At 41.8% G+C, this 25,573-nt stretch overlaps 1 protein-coding gene across 2 annotated transcripts in view; it reads right to left on the bottom strand.

Annotated features, from left to right (window-relative positions):
* Positions 1 to 24,926, bottom strand: part of LOC141131986 (uncharacterized) — a 181,709-nt gene extending 156,783 nt beyond the window's left edge. The window contains exons 1-2 of one of the 2 annotated variants that reach the window (XM_073619889.1): positions 24,727 to 24,926; positions 5,289 to 5,571 (exon numbers count right to left, since the gene is read on the bottom strand). In XM_073619889.1, the coding sequence (XP_073475990.1) occupies positions 5,289 to 5,507 (219 nt within the window). In that variant the 5' untranslated portion in view covers positions 5,508 to 5,571; positions 24,727 to 24,926. The remainder of the gene's footprint in view (positions 1 to 5,288; positions 5,572 to 24,726) is intronic. The other variant, XM_073619890.1, reaches the window with a different exon arrangement.
* Between the last annotated feature and the right edge of the window lie 647 nt (positions 24,927 to 25,573).

The following is a 25,573-nucleotide window of genomic DNA, read 5'->3' as shown; positions in this document are numbered from 1 at the left end:
TTGTTGCGTAATTGTGTCTTGTTCTGTTCATTGTTGTGATCTTGTGTTGTCTATGTTGAGTAAGGCTGGGATCATACATATGCGATGGGGGAACCAGCGAGGTTCCAGTGCAGGTTCCTGCATTGCATGTCACTTGCAGGAAGTTCACACTGCCCTATGCAAACCGCTGGGGGTGTCAATATAAAGTTAATGACACCCCCAGGTCGGTACAGACAAGAGCTGTACGATTATAAAATAAAATGAAAAATATAAGTGCAGCGCTATTAATCTATCTTGTGAAATATCCAGTGATATCAAATTATATTCAAATAAATAAGTCAATCAATCAATCTATATAATAATAGGTTCAATTAAAGTTCATATGCTGAAACTTTTCTGCATTGAATTATTGTGACTTCTCAATCATATATCATCCACCACTGTGTAAATTGTGTCTACAGCAGATTATTTGCACACCTTCACCGGAATGCCCATCTATTGAGAAAGCCCAATCAGAGGGCGATATGCGTTAAGAGGGGAGGAGCTGAGCCTGTGATGCCATGCAGCCACAGTGGTGAGCAGGCGGATGGATGCATTTGTAGTGTACAGAGCTGGTTTTAACTGAATATCTTGTAAGTGTTTTTTAATTGTCATTTTAATAATATGTTGCAAATGGAGAGCACTATGTATCCTCTATTTATTGTTGCATGAATGTGGAGCCATATCCATATTAGGAATACCGAATAACAACGCTGGTGTGGAGGGAAGGAGGGAAGCAGTGGGGCAGTATATATGAGAGATCTTTCTTGTGATCCCCCCTGGGAGGCTACTGATTGGAACATGGATACAGAGTACCTGGTCGGATGTGGAAGAGATGAGACCATAGCCGAAAGAAAGAAAGGAATTGTTTTGAATCTTTCTGACTAATGTATGAGGTGAGCAGGTATAACGGCTGGTGAAGGTGTGCACATAATCTGCTGAAGACAAGATTTGCACAGTGGTGGATGATATAGAAGATAGATATTTTTATTTAATATGTTGTATGTTTAATATGTTGTATGGTGAGGTGAATTCACTGGAAGTGTACAGCAGCTGTGGAGTACTAATTAGTAAACTTTATAGTTTGTTTATAGCACATAACACTTTAGGGAGGTGGCGCTAATTGTCTTTTACACAAGAGCTGCATGATTAATCGTTAAAAAATTGCGATCTCGATTCAACCCCCTCCCGATCCTAATCAGCCATTTCTGCGATTCTATGTAAACAGTGCAGAGCCGAGCTGTCAAAAAAAAAGCCAACAAATGTTTATCAAGATTTCTCAGCGCTGAGAAATAGAGAAGAGAAGAGATACAAAGTATCTTTTAGTTATTTTAAAGCTCAAAGGGAAGAACTTCGGTCTGTAAATGAGGTCAGTTTAACCACTTAAAGACTAAACCTTTTTTAACACTTGTTGCTTACAAGTTAAAATCAGTATTTTTTGCTAGAAAATTACTTAGAACCCCCAAACATTATATGTATTTTTTTAGCATAGACCCTAGAGAATAAAATAGTGGTCATTGCAATATTTTATGTCACACTGTATTTGCGCAGCGGCCTTTCAAAAGCAATTCTTGGGGAAAAAACACACATCAATGAATTATAAAAAAAAAAAAACCGTAAAGTTAGCCCAATTTTTTTGTATAATGTGAAAGATGATTTTATGCCGCAAGAATTGTGAGAGAATCGTGATATGCTAAGCAAAAAATTTGTGATTCTCATTTTATCCAGAATCGTGCAGCTCTAGTACAGACAGAGTCAATCACATCCCATCTGTACCATGTGATTAACTCTGACCAATCACAGCTAATCAAAACAAAACTAACTGAATAAATCAATTTCATTTAGTAAAATGCTTGCTTATAGCAATGTAATGTACTGCTATAATCAATCATAATGTGTAAAAAAATAAAAAATCCTGATCACTTCTTTAGAGTAGTACCATGTTATTAAGGTAACATTATATTGCTCTGGTCACAGTGTGTTAAAAAAAAAAAAACTTAAAAGAAAGGAATGTAATAAAAAAAAATTAACATTTTTTAAAATAAAAAAATAAAAAAATGTTTTCGTGCTGTCACCAGTCAGTGTCCCTGATCACTGCCACACTGCCATACAGTGTATGATAACGCTGTACTGCACTGATGACAGTATGTAAAAAAGAAAAGGAAATTGTGAAAATATTTTTTTTAATTTTTTTATTTTCCCCAAAAATATGGCAAAAAATTTCAGTATACAAATTTAAAAAACTCGCCATGACTCTTACTAAAATACCTTGGACTGTCTATTTTACAAAAAGGGGTAATTTGGGGGATATTTGTACTGTCCTGGCATTTTCGGGCCTCAAGAAATGAGAGGCTGTCAGTACATCAGGATTGATCAAATTTCAGATATATACCATAGTTTGTGGAACTACAAGAAAAACAGAAATGGAAGGCACGCACACCTAGTGCATTACCAGTGATAATTTAATAATAAAAATGTTTCATATAAAAGTGGGTACTCACAAAATGCAACTGACAAAAGGCCATAAAAACAATGCATGGAAATGCACAGAACACGGGGTACAGCTAGCGCGTTTCAGGGGCACACCCCCTTCCTCAGAGCTAGGCTAGTCTCGTACACCATGGGCAAGCGCTTTTATAGGGAATGGTGGAATTGAAAATTGTGTGTCAAAAAGAGCCATGCCCTCAAGGGGGTGGGAAAAGGAAAAAAAAAATGTAAAAAATGAAACAAATACATATATACATGCATATATACATACACACACACACACACACACACATAGTTGCAACAATGAAAAAACAACAGAATCAAAAAACAAAACAAAAAACTCCATCATAAATACACAAATGAATAAATAAATAACGATGATTCATTTGAATCCATGATATATTGCACATTCATTTATATTTAGTCAGATGAATACAAGTGTTGGAACACATAAGCAAAAGCGGATGCAGGATTGATAATTGGGTCAATCCATGTCTCACCTCTACATGCCTCAAGTGGCTGCGGGGGGAATTGGGCACTCAGAGGTGTCCAAAAAAAACAAAAAAAAACACACACACTAGGATCACCCGATGGGAAGCTTCAGAATTGCCAGGAACGGGGGAAAAACCCCGACAGACGTTAGCAGGATCACCCACTTTTATATAAAACATTTTTATTATTAAATTATGTTTGGTAATGCACTAGGTGTGCGCGCCTTCCATTTCTGTTTTTCTTGTAGTTCCTTTTGGATTACCCCATCTGAGGAAGACAGCATCCACCCAGTTTTGGATACCATTATATACCTTTCACAGCACCATTTTATTTGATATCTGTTACTCCACACCTTGGAGGACCTATTAGCGTTGGAAGTGACTGTGTTTTTTGTATCTCTATAGTTTGTGGACTCTATAACTTTCATACAGACTAATGCCCCGTACACACGGTCGGATTTTCCGATGGAAAATGTCCGATCGGAGCGTGTTGTCGGAAATTCCGACCGTGTGTGGGCTCCATCGGACATTTTCCATTGGATTTTCCGACACACAAAGTTTGAGAGCAGGATATAAAATTTTCCGACATCAAAATCCGTTGTCGGAAATTCCGATCGTGTGTACACAAATCCGACGGACAAAGTGCCACGCATGCTCAGAATAAATAAAGAGATGAAAGCTATTGGCCACTGCCCCGTTTATAGTCCTGACGTACGTGTTTTACGTCACCGCGTTTAGAACGATCGGATTTTCCGACAACTTTGTGTGACCGTGTGTATGCAAGACAAGTTTGAGCCAACATCCCTCTGAAAAAATCCTAGGATTTTGTTGTCGGAATGTCCGAACAAAGTCCGACCGTGTGTACAGGGCATTAGGCCTCATGCACACGAGACGCCGGTGCAAACTCTGTTGAACACATGTATTTAAAAGCTGAAACCGGCGTTTAGAAATGCCCGTTTTGCCACGTTTGCATGCCCCGTTTAGCCGTGTTTGTGTCTAGAAGCGTCTGCAGAGCAGAGAATGACATTTTGCAACCCAACTTTGGGCCCCGTATCTCAGAGCCACTTGGTGCTAGGAACCCCAAAAAAGTGGAATTAGTACTACAACCTATCCGAATTTGGGGTTCCTAGCACTAAGTGGCCCCGAGATATGGGGCCCCAAAGTTGGGTCGCAAAATGTCAAGCACTTCTGCAGCAGAGAATTACATTTTGTGGCCCGAATTTGGGGCCCCATATCTTGGGGCCACTTTGTGCTAGGAACCCCAAATTTGGATATGTTGTAGTGCTTCCACTGTGTTTGCATACCAAATTTGGGGTTCCTAGCACCAAGGGGCCCCGAGATACGGGGCCCCAAAGTTGGGTTGTAAAAAATACTTATAAATGCAAACGCAGCACTGGCGTTTAGCCGCGTTTGGCGTCTGAAACGTGGAAAACGTCTGAACCCATTTTTTTGCTTCTGGAAAAACGAGGTAAAACGCAACTGCCTAAAAACGCCAAAAAACGAGACTGTGTACATGGACACATAGGATAACATTGAATGGGTTCAGGGGTAGTTGAAAAAAGTGTCCAACTGCCTCTGAACACGAGTTTAACAGCGTCTTGTGTGCATGAGGCCTTAATAATATACACTGATTGGGGTTATTTTCACCAAAAGCAGAATACACTTTGACCTAAATTTTTGAAGAACGATTATTTATTTGCAAAATTGTATAACAGAAACTAAGAAAAATGCATATTTTTTTTTCAAATTGTTAAGTCCTTTTTTGTTTATTTAGCAAAAAGTAAAAAACCCAGTGATGATTAAATACCACCAATAGAAAGCTCTAGTTGCGTGAACAAAAATATAAAAAATTTAGTTTGGGTACAGTGTTGCATCACCGCATAATTGTCATTCAAAATGCGACAGCGCTGAAAGCTGAAAATTGGCCTGGGCAGGAAGGGGGTAAAAGTGGCAGGTATTGAAGTGGTTAAAGCAGTGTTTCTCAACTCCAGTCCTCAAGGCGCCCCAACAGGTCATGTTTTCAGGATTTTCTTCAGATGAAACAGCTGTGGTAATTATTAAGGTAGTGAGACTGATCAAATGTGCAAAATAATAGAGAGCCTGAAAACATGACCTGTTGGGGTGCCTTGAGGACTGGAGTTGAAAGACACTGGGTTAAAGGACCACTATTGTAATTAATATTTTACTGTGATTACTGTATGAGTATTTACATTTTTTTAAAATTACAAATTACGTGTTTTATTAAAATATTTACCATTGTTACTGCTGTGTAAAAAAGTTTATAAAGTGTACCTGTTCAACATCATTTTGTGTTTGAAAAGGCTGCAGCATTTGTTCAATGTCTTCTGAAACTTCCTCATCCTCCGTTTTCAGCTGTTCAATCTGTGATCTAATTGCAGTAGTATCAGTAAGGATGGGCGCTGAATCATTTTGTACCACAGTGGATCTATCCATATTGTCTCTCACACTTTGTTCCTCCACTGAATGGTTCTTAGAAGCCCCAGTCCCCATTTTGGACTTAATTCTTCAAACAAAAGTTAAAATGTATTCAAAACCTGAGGAGATATGTTGATAACTGTTGAATTAAATAAATAAATACATTTAAATACATTTGTGATACTAAGACATATCACAGTCAATTAAATGTATCAAAGCTATAAGTCTGCAATTGCATAAACCACAACAGCATTTTTATTTCTATATACTCTAATGCTGTCCTTCCCATTAGATGATGTGTGAATTCATTTTTAGGTAGTGTCAATACTGGGGTAGCATCGACAAGGTTCTTGGCTTGTTTTCTGGATCAATGAATATTGAAAAACCTAAAATGGTACTGCCACTATAAACATCAACAATATAAAACTTCACAAAAATAATGTATACAAATATATACATCAAGTATATTATCAGATTAATGTTGATATCCTAGTGCATATAAGAAAATGTAATTTGTAGTAAATAATTAATTAAAAAAACTTGGCAAGGTTTTGCACATACGAATGAATGAAACAATACACAATCGGCAAAAAAAATAGCTGCTGATCACACTAAGGACACCGACTCACTGTGACCAAAATGAACCAAGTAGTGTGAGATGGCTTCAGCTCTGCTTTCCACATGCAGCAGAGGTCCCTCAGTCACGTTTTACACCCTTGTGGGCTTAATCGTGGAGGCAGTATGTGGGAGAACCCTATATAACCCGTGGTTACATAGCATCATCAGCCATAAAGAAACGTTATCCAGCAAGGATGATAAGAACTACAGCGCCATTGAGCAATGGGATGACCAGCATGCAGGACAACAATTTGTGATATGCAATATGGGCAAGCTAAACTACTATATATGGTCCCATACAGCCAAAAAGAGCCATACACACGATACACCCCCCAGAATGAAAAAAATGTATACACCCCAAATGGATGAGAAATCATTCAAAACACATGGGAACCCAATGCTTGAGACCGGAATCACAATGACAAAAAGAAAAAGAGTTTTAACCACAACGAATGCACCAAGACCTATAAACAGTGCCGGGACAACATCATCCAGTGCCCAGGGCAAAGATGCCAAATTGCACCCCCTTCTTTATGTGTAAGCTTATGAGGAAGAAGGCGAGAGAGAGCACAGCTGTCTCTACTCCTGTCAGCCTTATAGTAGAAGGAACTTGTGGCACCCCTTCTGCCCATCGCTTGTTCCGGCCCTGCCTATAAACATCATTTTATTACTCAAATGGTAAAAACATGGTTGAAACAAAAATAAAAATAAAAAATGAATATGTGAAAACTATTTTTAAATGATTTTTAAGCAGTAGTGTAGTGACTGCAATATCCATATCAAAACACTAGGGGTATGTTTGTAAGCATGTGAATGGTTCCAGATATTATTAATATTATTATTGGTGTGGGTAAAACCATAAGACAAGGGGCATAAGAGTGATAAAGTACATATGAATGTGGGTTAATGAAATGAAAGGGGAAGGGGGAGGGGGGGGGAGACAAATATGTAGATAATAAGGAAAGCAACATAAAGCGACTTGTAAAAAATGAGTGATAGCTCACTCATGACTCAAACCTCTTGGTATTTTGTTTAAGGACCCAGTACACCTCCCTTTTATTGAAGGCTGAACACTGATCACCTCCCCTTTTGGGTTTACCAGCCCTCTCACTGATTAACAGAATATAGATCTGAAGCGTGGAAATGAATGAAGTTATTGGCAACATTCGTATTTTTGTGCATGTTTATATTATAAAATATGATCCCGCATCCAATCACACAGACAGCTAGTTGTCTGAACCACATATTGTACCTAACAAAGTGTGATAATATATACCACATGCCTAGTGTGATAATTGACTAACTGATAGAAAAAGAACTTCCATTACTGCATGAAGTAACCACACAAGTATACTTGTAGCTTGCACATCTGGGGGCATTACACTTATAGACACCAGTGGTTTGGAACCAAGTCCCAGTATGGGGAACAAAGGTGAATAAACTAGGTGGAAGCATATGGCCTAACATGGGAGCCTTCCTAGCCACGAATCTTGTCCCACAACTCAATATAGATTTGTATGCAATAACACCGTGGAAAATAGGTAAGTAATCTTTCACAATGAATCTAATTTCCTGAAATTCAATGTTGTAAAGTGTTGAAAAGACCACAGGTTGGGCCTCTCCCATAGTACAATGATGGGATATACTCTTGTGGTGACGGTTATTATTATGGAGGGAAATTACCAGCAGATCACTTTTAGACATGTTTTTAACCTTCAGTCAAGCTCTACTAATGGATGATTTATTATAACCTCTCTCTGAATTGATCCTCCATGGAACGTACCTCCTTATCAAAGTCTTGGAGAATAGAACAATTGTGTCTAATTCTGATAAATTGTCCTTTAGGAATACACAATCAGCAGTTACTTTTAGTGAAAACCACATGCCACAACAATAACTCCAGACATAAAGGTAGCTGAATTATATGCAAATGTTACCTTTGGTTTGGTGTACCTATTGTTTCTTTAATATAATCAACAATCTCACTAGCTAATAGATATGTTTAGAAATAGACAGAGATGAGATCTAGGGTTTGCATACAGTGGGGACGGAAAGTATTCAGACCCCCTTAAATTTTTCACTATTTGTTATATTGCAGCCATTTGCTAAAATTATTTAAGTTCATTTTTTTCCTCATTAATGTACACACAGCACCCCATATTGACAGAAAAACACAGAATTGTTGACATTTTTGCAGATTTATTAAAAAAGAAAAACTGAAATATCACACGGTATTCAGACCCTTTGCTCAGTATTTAGTAGAAGCACCCTTTTGATCTAATACAGCCATGAGTCTTTTTGGGAAAGATGCAACAAGTTTTTCACACCTGGATTTGGGGATCCTCTGCCATTCCTCCTTGCAGATCCTCTCCAGTTCTGTCAGGTTGGATGGTAAACATTGGTGGACAGCCATTTTTAGGTCTCTCCAGAGATGCTCAATTGAGTTTAAGTCAGGGCTCAGGCTGGACCATTCAAGAACAGTCATGGAGTTGTTGTGAAGCCACTCCTTCATTATTTTAGCTGTGTGCTTAGGGTCATTGTCTTGTTGGAAGGTAAACCTTCGGCCCAGTCTGAGGTCCTGAGCACTCTGGAGAAGGTTTTCGCCCAGGATATCCCTGTACTTGGCCGCATTCATCTTTCCCTCGATTGCAACCAGTCGTCCTGTCCCTGCAGCTGAAAAACACCCCCACAGCATGATGCTGCCACCACCATGCTTCACTGTTGGGACTGTATTGGACAGGTGATGAGCAGTGCCTGGTTTTCTCCACACATACCGCTTAGAGTTAAGGCCAAAAAGTTCTATCTTGGTCTCATCAGACCAGAGAATCTTATTTCTCACCATCTTGGAGTCCTTCAGGTGTTTTTCAGCAAACTCCATGTGGGCTTTCATGTGTCTTGCACTGAGGAGAGGCTTCCGTCAATCCACTCTGCCATAAAGCCTTGACTGGTGGAGGGCTGCAGTGATGGTTGACTTTCTACAACTTTCTCCCATCTCTCGACTGCATCTCTGGAGCTCAGCTACAGTGATCTTTGGGTTCTTCTTTACCTCTTTCAAAATGCTCTTCTCCCCGATCGCTCAGTTTGGCCGGACGGCCAGCTCTAGGAAGGGTTCTGGTCGTCCCAAATGTCTTCCATTTAAGGATTATGGAGGCCACTGTGCTCTTAGGAACCTTAAGTGCAGCAAAAAATGTAAGCTACCCCATCTCTTATCATAGCTGCTCGGATAATCCTAAATCCTGTGGGGGTTTGATTGTGCTGGACAGAACCCAGCCATGGTCACTAGAAGACCAGTTATCTGACCTCTAGGACAAGTATTTTTTTTTGTACGTGGTAAGTTTAGAGACCAGGCTGTAACACTAGCTAACGTATCTTTGCTATAGGGAGAATCATCATGGGTGAAGATTTTATTATAGCAATGGATCTCTTAACAGATACATCCCGTGGCTCAACTCATTTATAATATCCGTATTTAAGGAAAATTAAACAATGCCTGCATGAGGCCCAACTCATGGGTATGTGGCCTCTCCAACACCATAATGCACATGACTATACGTACAGTTCTATTCTAGGATTGATTATTCCTTAACCGCTTGCCAACCAGCTGCCGTCATTATATTGCGGCAGGTCGGCATGATCCCGCGAGCTGTCGTAGCTGTACGTCGGCTCCTTTATGCGGGATAGCAGGTGCGCGCGTGCCCGGTGCACTGCAGGGGGTTGCTGATGTGCGTGGTCAGCGGTCGCAATGACTGCCGGCCACGTGCGATCGTGGGCACGAGAGCCAGAACAACGATCTGTCATCTCCTCTACTCAGTCCCATCCCCCTACAGTTAGAACACACACTTGGGAACACAGTTAACCCCTTTATCGCCCGCTAGTGTTAACCCCTTCCCTGCCAGTGACATTTACACAGTAATCAGTGCATTTTTATAGCGCTGATCGCTGTATAATTGTCAATGGTCCCATAAAATGTGTCAAAAGTGTCCGATCTGTCCGCCATAATGTCGCAGCCCAAAAAAAAAAAAAGCCATAAATCTTTCTCCTATTTTGTAGACGCTATAATTTTTGCGCAAACCAAACAATATACACTTATTGTGATTTTTATTACCAGAAATATGTAGAAGAATACATATCGGCCTAAACTGAGGAAAAAATTAGCTTTTTTTTTTAAAAAAAAAATTGGAGATATTTATTATAGCAAAAAGTACAAAATATTGTGTTTTTTTTCAAAATTGTCGCTCTTTTTTTGTTTATAGCGCAAAAAAAAAAAAAAACAGAGATTATCAAATACCACCAAAAGAAAGCTCTATTTGTGGGAAAAAAATAGCGTAAATTTTATTTGGGTACAGTGTCGCACGACCGCGCAATTGTCAGTTAAAGCGACGCAGTGCCGTATCGCAAAAAATGGCCTGGTCATTGAACAGCCAAATCTTCCAGGGGTGAAGTGGTTAATTTCCCAGTACAAAACAGATTACAGCGCACACATACAAGAATGACATTTCCTGCAAGGCTAGTTAAAAACACCTGAACATATTAAAAAAAATACGGGGGTTTGGTCACACTATATGGTCATATAGTGCTAAGCCCACTTACTGCGACAAAGTACCCAGAATTAGTGGGTCCTACCCTAGTAATAGAATGAAAGATCTTTTGTCTCAACCATGGGAGCCAAACCAGGGCAAGTATCTTTTTTTGTATGTGGTAAGATCAGAGACCAGGCTGTAACACTAGCTAACGTATACTTACCTAATACATACATTACCTAAAAGTCATTAAATAAGCAGAAATAGCAAACTGCTTTAGGGAGTCGTATTCAGCTCTGTACAACCTGCCGGATCAAATGCGCCATTGTGCGTCTACCCAAAAAGAAGATCTTATAAATAAATATCTAGCAGACTCTTCTCTCCCAAAACTTTCTTGTGATAAAAAAGTAGCACTTAAAAAGCCCATGTTGGGAGAGCATTTTAACATGGCACTTAAGAGTCTGCCAGTGTGTAAGGCCCCGGGACCTGACGGGTTTACTTTACTTTACTATAAAACGTTTAGCCAAACCCTGGCTCCTTAATTTGTCTCTGCATTCAACTCAATATTACAGGGCAACCCTATTCTGAAGGACACCTCTCATCACTGTGTTGTTGAAGCCTGATAAAGATCCCTCGCTCTGTGCCAGCTACAGACCAATTTCACTCCTTAACACAGATTTAAAACTGTTTACAAATATAATGGCAATAAGGCTTTTGCCTTATTTGGAGAGGGTTATACATGTGGATCAGGTAAGTTTTGTGCCTGGCAGAGAGGTAAGGGATAATACCACCAGAGCTCTAAATATTTACCATCTCTGTAATACCACCACACTCCCAGCAATGCTTCTCCCCACAGATGCTGAGAAGGCATTTTACAGGGTAAGTTGGGGAATCATTAGGGGTGTCCTTTGACATATAGACAGGGCTTTCTTTCAGCCGGAACAGGTCGGAACGGCGTTCCACCACCTATGGCAGCCCTCTCCTTTCCAGGCTGTCACTCAACACTGAAGTAGAGGAAGTTTTCTATTTTACTTCCTCCACCAGCTGTGTGCTTACGCTGGCACCCAGGGCACCTTCCCCACACCTGTTAATAGGTGCCCCGGGTGCAGAAGCCGCAACTGTAAGAAGTTTTTTTCTTCTGAGGCTTCCAGAGGTATCTTCTGTCCCCGCCTGCTGCCTGTCAGATCAGTGTAGCACGGAGCCGAGTGAAGCGCTGTGAAAGTCCTCCTTGGCTCTGTGTACATTGATGATCTGACAGGCGACGCTGCACAGAGAGGAGACTTCACAGTAGAATGTTCTACCTAACAGAACGGAGCTGGCTGCACCGTTCTATTGCTTTGAAGATAGCCTGTGTGCTATAAACCATGAAGAGGTGAGAGAGCTAGGCCCCTTTCACACGATCGGACAAAACTGACAGGCGGACCTGAACGGGCGATCCATGTTAGCCTATGGAGCGTCGGATGTCAGCGGAGACATGTCCGCTGACATCCGACCCCGTCCGATCCGCTAAAAGCAGATGGATGGCCCTACGTCCAGGTCCGTTGCTGGCGGATCGGATCGGGTGAGATCTGTCCGATCCCTCCATAGGCAGCAGCGGCGCCTGACAAGCCCCGAGGAATAGCGAGTTTGGGGGTGGGAGAGGGTGGGGTTGGGGGTCGGAAAGGGGGTGGGGTCGGGGTTGGGGGCGGGGAGTTGACTGGGGAGGGTGGGTTCCTGCACCTATTCTCTGAGAAAAAAAGCCCTGCATATAGAGATTGGGAAAAACGTAACGAAGTGGATGCAAGCATTATATGACTACCCAACGGCAGCAGTTAAGTCCACTGGTGTGCTATCTACTAATTTTTCATTGGCAAAAGGCAATTGCCAGGGCTGCCCTCTTTCACCATTTCTTTTTATACTTACTCTAGAGCCGTTGCTGTGACATAATACAGTGCTTTGAAAAAGTATTCATACCCCTTGACATTTTCCACATTTTGTCATGTTACAACCAAAAACGTAAATGTATTTTATTGGGATTTAATGTGATAGACCAACACAAAGTGGCACATAATTGTGAAGTGGTAAGAAAATGATAAATGGTTTTCCAAGCTTTTTAAAAATAAATATGTGAAAAAGTGTGGCTTACATTTGTATTCAGCCCCCTTTACTCTGATACCCCTAACTAAAATCTAGTGGAACCAATTGCCGTCAGAAATCACCTAATTAGTAAAATAGGGTCCACCTGTGTGTAATTTACTCTCAGTATAAATACAGCTGTTCTGTGAAGCCATCAGAGGTTTGTTAGAGAACCTTAGTGAACAAACAGCATCATGAAGGCCAAGGAACACACCAGACAGATCATGGATACAGTTGTGGAGAAATTTAACCACTTGCCGACCGCCTAACGTATATATACGTCGGCAGAATGGCACGGGCAGGCAGAATCACGTACCTGTACGTGATCTGCCTCCCGCGGGCGGGGGGTCCGATCGGACCCCCCCCCCGTGCCAGCGGCGGTCGGCATTTGACTGGGAGCGTCGGGAGGCGAGGGGGAGACCATCCGATCGTGGCCCCCCCCTCGCGATCGCTCCCAGCCAATCGGAATCCTCCCCTGCCTGTGTGTAGTTTCACACAGGCAGAGGATGTGATGTCATCTCTCCTCGGCTTGGCAGTTTCCGTCCAGCGCCGAGGAGAGAAGACATGTAAGTGCACAACACACACAAACACACACAGTAGAACATGCCAGGCATACTTTACACCCCCGATCCCCCCCCGATCGCCCCCCGATCCCCCCCCAATCACCCCCCCCCCGTCACAAACTGACAGCAAGCAGTATTTTTTTTTTTTTTCTGATTACTGCATTGGTGTCAGTTTGTGACAGTTACAGTGTTAGGGCAGTGAATATTACCCCCCTTTAGGTCTAGGATACCCCCCTAACCCCCCTAATAAAGTTTTAACCCCTTGATCACCCCCTGTCACCAGTGTCACTAAGCGATCATTTTTCTGATCGCTGTATTAGTGTCGCTGGTGACGCTAGTTAGGAACGTAAATATTTAGGTTCGCCGTCAGCGTTTTATAGTACCAGGGACCCCCATATACTACCTAATAAATGTTTTAACCCCTTGATTGCCCCCTAGTTAACCCTTTCACCACTGATCACCGTATAACCGTTACGGGTGACGCTGGTTAGTTCGTTTATTTTTTATAGTGTCAGGGGACCCGCCGTTTATTACCTAATAAAGGTTTAGCCCCCTGATCGCCCGGCGGTGATATGCGTCGCCCCAGGCAGCGTCAGATTAGCGCCAGTACCGCTAACACCCACGCACGCAGCATACGCCTCCCTTAGTGGTATAGTATCTGATCGGATCAATATCTGATCCGATCAGATCTATACTAGTGTCCCCAGCAGTTTAGGGTTCCCAAAAACGCAGTGTTAGCGGGATCAGCCCAGATACCCGCTAGCACCTGCGTTCTTCCCCTCCGCCCGGCCCAGCCCAAGTGCAGTATCGATCGATCACTGTCACTTACAAAACACTAAATGCATAACTGCAGCGTTCACAGAGTCAGGCCTGATCCCTGTGATCGCTAACAGTTTTCTTGGTAGCGTTTTGGTGAACTGGCAAGCACCAGCCCCAGGCAGCGTCAGGTTAGCGCCAGTACCGCTAACACCCAAGCACGCACCGTACACCTCCCTTAGTGGTATAGTATCTGAACGCATCAATATCTGATCCGATCAGATCTATACTAGCGTCCCCAGCAGTTTAGGGTTCCCACAAACGCAGTGTTAGCGGGATCAGCCCAGATACCTGCTAGCACCTGCGTTTTGCCCCTCCGCCCGGCCCAGCCCACCCAAGTGCAGTATCGATCGATCACTGACACTTACAAAACACTAAACGCATAACTGCAGCGTTCGCAGAGTCAGGCCTGATCCCTGCGATCGCTAACAGTTTTTTTGGTAGCGTTTTGGTGAACTGGCAAGCACCAGCCCCAGGCAGCATCAGGTTAGCGCCAGTACCGCTAACACCCACGCACACACCGTACACCTCCCTTAGTGGTATAGTATCTGATCGGATCAATATCTGATCTGATCAGATCTATACTAGCGTCCCCAGCAGTTTAGGGTTCCCACAAACGCAGTGTTAGCGGGATCAGCCCAGATACCTGCTAGCACCTGCGTTTTGCCCCTCTGCCCGGCCCAGCCCAGCCCAGCCCACCCAAGTGCAGTATCGATCGATCACTGTCACTTACAAAACACTAAACGCATAACTGCAGCGTTCGCAGAGTCAGGCCTGATCCCTGCGATCGCTAACAGTTTTTTTGGTAGCGTTTTGGTGAACTGGCAAGCACCAGCAGCCTAGTACACCCCGGTCGTAGTCAAACCAGCACTGCAGTAACACTTGGTGACATGGCGAGTCCCATAAATGCAGTTCAAGCTGGTGAGGTGGCAAGCACAAGTAGTGTCCCGCTGCCACCAAGAAGACAAACACAGGCCCGTCGTGCCCATAGTGCCCTTCCTGCTGCATTCGCCAATCCTAATTGGGAACCCACCACTTCTGCAGCGCCCGTACTTCCCCCATTCACATCCCCAACCAAATGCAGTCGGCTGCATGAGAGGCATTTTCTTTATGTCCTCCCGAGTACCCCTACCCAACGAACCCCCCCAAAAAAGATGTCGTGTCTGCAGCAAGCGCGGATATAGGCGTGACACCCTCTATTATTGTCCCTCCTGTCCTGACAATCCTGGTCTTTGCATTGGTGAATGTTTTGAACGCTACCATTCATTAGTTGAGTATTAGCGTAGGGTACAGCACTGCACAGACTAGGCACACTTTCACAGGGTCTCCCAAGATGCCATCGCATTTTGAGAGACCCGAACCTGGAACCGGTTACAGTTATAAAAGTTAGTTACAAAAAAAAGTGTAAAAAAAAAAAAAAAACACAAACAAAAATATAAAATAAAAAAAAAAATAGTTGTTGTTTTATTGTTCTCTCTCTCTATTCTCTCTCTATTGTTCTGCTCTTTTTTACTGTATTCTATTCTGCAATGTTTTATTGTTGTTATGTTTTATCATGTTTGCTTTTCAGATATGCAATTTTTTATACCTTACCGTTTACTGTGCTTTATTGTTAACCATTTTTTTGTCTTCAGGTACGCCATTCACGACTTTGAGTGGTTATACCAGAATGATGCCTGCAGGTTTAGGTATCATCTTGGTATCATTCTTTTCAGCCAGCGATTGGCTTTCATGTAAAAGCAATCCTAGCAGCTAATTAGCCTCTAGACTGCTTTTACAAGCAGTGGGAGGGAATGCCCCCCCCCCCAACGTCTTCCGTGTTTTTCTCTGGCTCTCCTGTCTCAACAGGGAACCTGAGAATGCAGCCGGTGATTCAGCCAGCTGACCATAGAGCTGATCAGAGACCAGAGTGGCTCCAAACATCTCTATGGCCTAAGAAACCGGAAGCTACGAGCATTTCATGACTTAGATTTCGCCGGATGTAAACAGCGCCATTGAGAAATTGGGAAAGCATTTTATCACACCGATCTTGGTGTGGTCAGATGCTTTGAGGGCAGAGGAGAAATCTAGGGTCTAATAGACCCCAATTTTTGCAAAAAAGAGTACCTGTCACTACCTATTGCTATGATAGGGGATATTTACATTCCCTGAGATAACAATAAAAAGGCCTAAATTTTTGATTTCACTCTTCACTGCCTATCACAGTCTCGGAGGCCATGGAATGCCCAGGTGGCAAAAAACCCCCCCAAATGACCCCATTTTGGAAAGTAGACACCCCAAGCTATTTGATGAGAGGTATAGTGAGTATTTTGCAGACCTCACTTTTTGTCACAAAGTTTTGAAAATTGAAAAAAGAAAAAAAAATTTTTTTTTCTCGTCTTTCTTTATTTTCAAAAACAAATGAGAGCTGCAAAATACTCACCATGCCTCTCAGCAAATAGCTTGGGGTGTCTACTTTCCAAAATGGGGTCATTTGGGGGGGGTTTGTGCCACCTGGGCATTCCATGGCCTCCGAAACTGTGATAGGTAGTGAGGAGTAAAATCAAAAATGTACGCCCTTAGAAATCCTGAAGGCACTGATTGGTTTTCGGGGCCCCGTACGCGGCTAGGCTCCCAAAAAGTCCCACACATGTGGTATCCCTGTACTCAGGAGAAGCAGCTAAATGTATTTTGGGGTGCAATTCCACATATGCCCATGGCCTGTGTGAGCAATATATCATTTAGTGACAACTTTGTGCAAAAAAAAAAAAAAAAAAAAAAAAATTTGTCACTTTCCCGCAACTTGTGTCAAAATATAAAACATTCCATGGACTCAACATGCCTCAAAGCAAATAGCTTGGGGTGTCTACTTTCCAAAATGGGGTCATTTGGGGGGGTTTTATGCCATCTGGGCATTTTATGGCCTTCAAAACTGTGATAGGTAGTGAGGAGTAAAATCAAAAATGTACGCCCTTAGAAATCCTGAAGGCAGTGATTGGTTTTCGGGGGCCCCGTACGCGGCTAGGCTCCCAAAAAGTCCCACACATGTGGTATCCCCATACTCAGGAGAAGCAGCTAAATGTATTTTGGGGTGCAATTCCACATATGCCCATGGCCTGTGTGAGCAATATATCATTTAGTGACAAATTTTTGTAATTTTTTTTTTTTTTTTTGTCATTATTCAATCACTTGGGACAAAAAAATGAATATTCAATGGGTTCAACATGCCTCTCAGCAAATTCCTTGGGGTGTCTACTTTCCAAAATGGGGTCATTTGTGGGGGTTTTGTACTGCCCTGCCATTTTAGCACCTCAAGAAACGACATAGGCAGTCATAAATTAAAGGCTGTGTAAATTCCAGAAAATGTACCCTAGTTTGTAGGCGCTATAACTTTTGCGCAAACCAATAAATATACACTTATTGACATTTTTTCTACCAAAGACATGTGGCCGAATACATTTTGGCCTAAATGTATGACTAAAATTGAGTTTATTGGATTTTTTTTAGAACAAAAAGTAGAAAATATCATTTTTTTTCAAAATTTTCGGTCTTTTTCCGTGTATAGCGCAAAAAATAAAAATGGCAGAGGTGATCAAATACCATCAAAAGAAAGCTCTATTTGTGGGAAGAAAAGGACGCAAATTTCGTTTGGGTACAGCATTGCATGACCGCGCAATTAGCAGTTAAAGCGACGCAGTGCCGAATTGTAAAAAGTGCTCTGGTCAGGAAGGGGGTAAAACCTTCCGGGGCTGAAGTGGTTAAAGCAGGGTTAGGTTTTAAAAAAAATATCCCAAGCTTTGAACATCTCAGGGAGCACTGTTCAATCCATCATCTGAAAATGTAAAGAGTATGGCACAACTGCAAACCTACCAAGACATGGCCGTCCACCTAAACTGGCAAGGAGAACATTAATCAGACAAGCAGCCAAGAGGCCCATGGTAACTCTGGAGGAGCTGCAGAGATCCACAGCTCAGGTGGGAGAATCTGTCCACAGGACAAAAAATTAGTCATGTACTCCAGGAATCTGGGATTTATGGAAATGTGGCAAGATGAAAGCCATTGTTGAAAGAAAGCCATAAGAGGTTCCATTTGCAGTTTGTGAGAAGCCATGTGGGAGACATAGCAAACATGTGGAAGAAGGTGCTCTGGTCAGATGAGACCAAAATTGAACTTTTTGGCCTAAAAGCAAAACGCTATGTGTGGCAGAAAACTAACACTGTACATCACCCTGAACACACCATCCCCACTGTGAAACATGCAAAAGACTTGAGAGTGGGGCGGAGGTTCACCTTCCAGCAGGACAACGACCCTAAATATACAGCCAGAGCTATAACGGAATGGTTTAGATCAAAGCATATTCATGTGTTAGAATGGCCCAGTCAAAGTCCAGACCTAAATCCAAGGCAAGACTTGAAAATTGCTGTTCACAGATGCTCTCCATCCAATCTGACAGAGTTTGAGCTATTTTGCAAAGAAGAATGGGCAAAAATTTCACTTTCTAGATGTGAAAAGCTGGTAGAGACATCCACAAAAAGACTTGCAGCTGTAATTGCAGTGAAAAGTGGTTCTACAAAGTATTGACTCGGGGGGGGCTGAATACAAATGCACACCACACTTTTCACATATTTATTTGTAAAAAAATGTGAAAACCATTTATCATTTTCCTTCCACTTCACAATTATGTGCCACTTTGTGTTGTTCTATCACATAAAATCCCAATAAAATACATTTACGTTTTTGGATGTAACATGACAAAATGTGGAAAATTTCAAGGGGTATGAATACTTTTTTAAGGCACTGTAGATGTAACCCAGATATAACAGGTGTACAGGTTGGAAGGACATCTCACAAAATCACTGCATTTGTAGACGACTTTCTCTTTTTTATTACCAACCCGTAAATATCACTACCTAATTTAGTTAGAGTTAGATTACTACTCACAATTATCAAACAATAACATTTATTTTGCTAAACCTGAGGCGATTAATCTTACAAGTCCAGAAGCTACATTTCCTGCTTTGAAATCTAGCTTCTTCTTCAGAAGGGTGACTGAGAGACTTAAGTACTTAATATATACCTTACACAGTGCATAACCAACATGTTCCAGCATAATTTCCCACGGCTGCTTTTTAATATCAGAAGTGATCTTATGAGATGGCGGAATTTGACACATTTTGAAAAAACTGTATTTTAAAAATGAATCTAATACCTGGAATATTGTATCTATTCCAGACCCTGCCGGTGGCAGTTCCAGCTAACGTCCTAAACCAAATTAAAGCGGATTTCCACCCTAAAGTGGAACTTCCGCTCATCGGATTCTTCCCCCCTTCTGGTGCCCCAATTGGAATCTTTCAGGGGGAGGGGGGTGCAGATACCTGTATAATACAGGTATCTGCACCCACTTCCGGGAATAGCTAGCCGCAGCTAGCCGCAGCTAGCCGCAAGTGACCGCCCCCCCCCCCTGTTGTGTTGTGGGAAACACACAGTTCCCACAACACAATGGGGACCAGTGTAGATGCGCAGAGCGACTTTCGCATGCGCAGTAGGGAACCGGGGAGCGAAGCCGCAATGCTTCACTTCCTGATTCCCTGACCGAGGATGGCGGTGGGGGCAGCCGAGAGACGAGCGATTGATCGGCTTCGGCTGCCGACATCGCTGGACCCTGGGACAGGTAAGTGTCCATTTATTAAAAGCCAGCAGCTGCAGTATTTGTAGCTGCTGGCTTTTAATATTTTTTGTTTAAGGTGGAGCTCCTCTTTAAGCGGGAGTTTATACAATTCTTATGGGCAGATTGTCCACCCAGGATTAGGGCAGATACACTTACTATGCCTAAAAAATGGGGGGCCATGGGATTTCCAGATCCAGTCCGCTATTATCAAGCAGTACACCTCTCTAGAGTTTTAGACTGGTGTAACAACACAAGGACAAAGAGTTGGATATTAATTGAATAATCCATTATGACTGTCCCTCTTAAGGAACATCCCATTGTGGGCACTACCTGTAGTGGTGCAATCAACCAAACCAATGGTGATAAAATCCTCAGTGTTGTCAACTATGACACCAGTGGTTGGAACCCAGATTTTGCACGAGGATTAATTGATCTTAAATTTCATTGTTTCATAGAAATGAAAAAAAAAATAGAATGCAAGACTTTAGGAAGTCGGGAAGATATACATCCATAGCTGATATTCAGTCAATGCTATCACCACCTTTTCCGGTATGGCAGACAATCCAACTACGACATTATCTTTATTATCTGAACCAACGGCAGTGGTGGGGCCTACTGCTTTTGAGCAACTATGCACGTCAGGCATGATGGCGTTGCGGAGAAGATAGGGGAACACTTTTTCACTTATTCTGGCTATGCCCTCGAATGTGCCCTTACTGGCAAAGTGTATGCAATTTGATCAAAGACCTCACTGGTCTATCCCTTTACCAGAATCCAGCAGCTTGTCCAATTCACTTCAGTTTCCTTTCTAAAAAAAAAATATCAGCAATCTGTGGTAAGGCATTTGCTAAACGCAGTCAGGGCCTGTGTGCCAGTACATTGGAAATCTCCATCCCCCTACTGTAGATCAATGGATTAAAGCAGTAAATTAAATAATGAGAATATAGAAACTTAAGGCATTGTTAAACAAGCATGAAGCATGAAGCCTGTTTTTGCAAAACATGGTTACAATGGACCAATTTTACTCTATCGACAAGATGTCAGATGCTTGTTGATGGTGGACCTGGGTCTGTCTAGACAGCAACACTGTGGTATACGATAATTCAGCAAATGCTTTTAAGGGGGGATGAGGAAGACGGAAGGGGGGCCTTTTTTTTCTTGCTTTCTCCCTCTCTTTTTTTTGTTGGGGGGGAGGGGTCGTGAAGGAATGGGGCTCTGCAATGCAACCCCACAAGGGATATAAATTTATTGTGATCTGTTCTTTTTTTCAGGGAGTTTTGAGCCAAGCAGACCCACAGGCCATATGTATCCTCGTTCTCTTCCATTCCTGGGCTATAAACATTAGGTCCACTGGGGTGAATAATGTTTGATGATATGGAAAGATTGAAATTGTAGGCTAATAGGATATGAGAGAGGAGAGGAAGGAGAAGGGAGGCAAACCTTTGTACCTTTTGGCTCTGAATAATACGAGAAAGAATAAAGGAAGAATTAAACAGATAGGAATGTGCCACATCTAAAAGTGGGGGCTGGCGCTGGTGCAGGTGCACTGCGGGGTTCTACATGGTCTCGGGGAGTGACCAAGTACCCCGGCGGCAGGTCTGCGTGAATGGCCAAACATATATATAAAATAAAGTCAATCAACTACCGTATTAAAATTCAGGTAAATAGTAGGTGGCATATACTTTTTCTCTGCGGCTAGATAAGGTGCTAGGTTTGGTTTTACATTGATGTATTACATTGAGCCCAGTACAGCCAAGAAACAATGGTGCACATTTTGCATATTTATTTTATCCTGCCTAAAACACATTGACACTGTGATTCTGAGATTTGATCCATGTATGGGCAAACTGGCTGTACTGAAGTCGATCCATCGATCAACTTCAGTACAATCAGCCTGTCTGATTTTTGACATGTGATTATTGCCAGTAGCTGTAGCTGCTAGAAGTAATCCTTGTGTTCTCCCGGCCAGGAAAGATCTCCGCGCCCCCCCCACCAACGCTGAATACAACTTTGTTGATGGGGGAATTAAGCTATTTTCTTTGTTGCAGGAAAGAAAATCAAATCATCTATGGCCTGGCTTACTTTTCAAAATCTTGTCAAATAACTTGAACCTCATACTTTGCCCAAATGTTACATGATAGGGCCAACATTGTTAAAATTGATACAAGAGTAGACAGGTGCACACTCTGAACTTGAATTTATTATAGGTATTTATATAGCACTGACAATTCATGGAGCACTATACATATGGTACATTCACTTCAGTGCCTGCCTTTAACCACTTCCCAAACAGGCTAATTCTGACACTTTTCTTATATATGTAAAAATATGTGTTTTTTTTGCTAGAAAATTACTTAGAACCCCCAAACATTTTATATATTTTTTGCAGAGGCCCTATAGAATAAAATGGTGGTCATTGCAATTTTTTACGTCATTACGCGATTTTTCAAATGTAATCTTTTGGTGAAAAAATACACTTTAGCCACTTCAGCCCCGGAAGATTTGGCTGCTCAATGACCAGGCCATTTTTTGCGATACAGCACTGCGTCGCTTTAACTGACAGTTGCACGGTCGTGCGATGTTGTACCCAAACAAAATTGACGTCCTTTTTTTCCCACAAATAGAGCTTTCTTTTGGTGGTATTTGATCACCTCTGTGGTTTTTATTTTTTGCGCTATAAACAAAAGAATAGCGCAATTTTTTTTTTTTAATTTTTCTCCTCAGTTTAGGCCGATATGTATTCTTCTACATATTTTTGGTAAAAAAAAAAAAAAATCGCAATAAACATATTTTGATTGGTTTGTGCAAAAGTTATAGTGTCTACAAAATAGTGGATAGATTTATGGCATTTTTATTATTTATTTATTTATTTTTTACTAGTAATGGCGGCGATCAGCGATTTTTATCGGGACCGTGATATTGCGACGGACAAATCGGACACTTTTGATACATTTTTGGGACCAGTGACATTTATACAGCGATCAGTGCTATAAAAAGGGGTTAACACTAGGGAGCGATCAAGGGGTTAACTGTATTGCCTAGGTGTGTTCTAACTGTAGGGGGGAGGAGACCGACTAGGGGAAGAGAGAGATCGGTGTTCATACTTAGTATGAACACACGATCTGTCTCTACTCCCCTGAAAGAACCAAGATTTGTGTGTTTACACATCCCCGTTCTGTAATGAGCAATCGCGGGTGCCTGGTGGTCATCGCGCCCGCATCGGCTCTGGGGGGCATGCTTCGGGTGCACGTGCGCCACCTGGGGCGTCTTAAAGACCCAACGTACAGCTACGACGGCTCACGCAGGGGACCCAACCTGCCGCAGTATAACTGCGGCGGCTGGTCCAGAAGCGGTTAATGAATAAAAAAAAAAAACCATAATGGGGTTTATTTACTACATGCAAATCCACTCTGCACTACAAGTGCACTGGAAGTGCAGTCGCTGTAGATCTGAGGGGAATCTCAGCTGATTTTATCATCCAATCACGTGCAAGCAAAAATGCTGTTTTTTATTTTCCTTGCATGTCCCCCTCAGATCTACAGTGACTGCACTTCCAAGTGCACAGTGGATTTGCCTTTAGTAAATAACCCTCAATATGTTGTTGATGTGAAAGTTACGCCGAGTAAATAGATACCCAACATGTCATGCTTTAAAATTGCACACTCTTGTGGAATGGTGCCAAACTACGGTCCTTAAAAATTTCCATAAAAATGTCCTTAAAAATGTTTACAGGTTACCATTTTACAGTTACAGAGGAGGTCTAGGGCTAGAATTATTGCTCTCGCTATAAAGTTTGCGGCAATACCTTACATGTGGGGTGCAAACACAGTTTACATATGTGGGCGTGACCTACATTTGCATTTGCCACTGCGCACAAGCACGAGGGGATGGGGGGCACTTTAAAAAAATATTTAAATTATTTTTTTTTTTTTTTTACTACTTTTTTATTACTTTTTTTTAGTTTTACACTGTCCCTTTAAAAAAAAAAAAATTAGCACTTGTATTGCTATCGCAAGAAATGTGAACTTCCTTTGCAATATCAATACAGCATGACAGGCCCTCGTCCGTACAAGAGAAAGCATTAGATAAAAATAAAAAAACAAAAAGAAAACATTGATCTAATGCATTAAAAAAAATGGCATTGTTACATGAGACCGAAACCGGAAGTGACGTCGCTCTGGTCCTCCTAGACCTCAGAGTGTAGCTGAAGCCATCTTTCCTCAGCTAATCTCTGTGGTCAGCAGCCGCAACCATCAGATCAGTTCCCGGGGCTACCGATCAATCAGGTAAGCTTGAGAACCACCAGAAAAAGGCAGGAGGGGCGACCCCTCCCACTGCTTCAAAAAGTGATCCATCAGCTAATCAGCTGGTTTGAATCACTTTTAGCGGTTAGAAAATTGTCGTCTGGAAAAGAAACAATATTGGGGTTATGGCATATTGCTGCAGCCACAACCTCGGTATTCCACTTCCAACAGAGGCCGTCATTTACTATAGCCTGGAGCTTGCAAAACAAGGTCCCTATCACATCAACATACATACACATACCAAGACCAATTTACAAAGAAGCCAATTACCCTACCAGCCTGTCTTTGCAGTGTGAGCGCATAACAGAGTACCCAGAGGAAACCTACACAAGCTCAGAGAAAAAAATGCAAACTCATTGCAAGTAGTTTTCTGATTTGGCCCTGGTGCTGCAAGGCAGAAGTGCTAACCACTGAGCCACCGTGATACCCATGCTGCTAAAATCTGATTTATATCTGAATGATGACAGTAGAATTTTTCTACACATATTCTGCAGTTCAATACACATTCTGCTCTTCTTAAGTGATCATCTAATTACAAAATAGAACCTTGTTTGTGGATGCCTACTAAAATAACTAAAATAAAAACTCATAACATGGCATGAATCCCCATTACATATACATAGCCATACTTCAGCCTTTTTCATTCTAACTGTAGGCAAAGCTAAAACGAATGCAGCTAGAAATGTATGTCTGTGAAAAGGTTTACCTTACCTTCTTATCTCATGAAATGTCTTGCAACTGTTGGCTTGGAATATGAAGACACATATTTGACAAGACGGTAAAGAAAACTGGAATTATATTCCAGAACATAGTAAGAGAAATCACTGGAACCAAAGGTATGTACAAGTTGTTCCCTTGTTGTTCTTGAGACTAGCAACTATAAATGAATACAGTCTCTGGGGATCTCTGGTTACCGTAGAGCTTCTTCTCCACCCAGAAACTGCACCACAGCGACATAAAACACACAGGCACGGCCTGAACTGTTTGCTCTATGTTATTATATTTTGAAGACAATACATGTAATCTTAAAATAGTATTATTGTAGCTATATACTAAAATATGAAAAAAACTGTATCTATGTGACTGAATAGTTGTACTAAAATACATTGCATAATAAGTTGCTTATATATAAATGAAAAAAATAAATAAAATGATGTAAAGAATTAATAATTTATAAAGTAGAAATCTAAACACTTTACTTTACTAAAACTGGAGAGTGCAAAATCTGGTGCAGCTGTGCATGGTAGCCAATCAGCTTCTTAAGCGCTTAGGGGCTGCCCCACGTACATTTACTGTAGCAGGGCAGCAGTAAATGTTAACCCCTTCCCTGTCAGTGTCATTAGTACAGTAACAGTGCATATTTTTGGCACTGATCACTGTATTAGTGTCACTGGTCCAGAAAAAGTGTCAATTAGGTGTCTGATTTGTCTGTGGCAATATCGCAGTCCCACTATAAGTAGCTGATCGCTACCATTACTTGTAAAAAAATAAAAATAAATAAAAATATCCCATAGTTTGTAGCTGCTATAACTTTTGCACAAACCAATCAATATACACG

Source organism: Aquarana catesbeiana, linkage group LG03 (assembly GCF_042186555.1).
Source record: "Aquarana catesbeiana isolate 2022-GZ linkage group LG03, ASM4218655v1, whole genome shotgun sequence".
NCBI lineage: Eukaryota > Metazoa > Chordata > Amphibia > Anura > Ranidae > Aquarana > Aquarana catesbeiana.
This window is presented reverse-complemented; position numbering and strand designations above follow the sequence as displayed.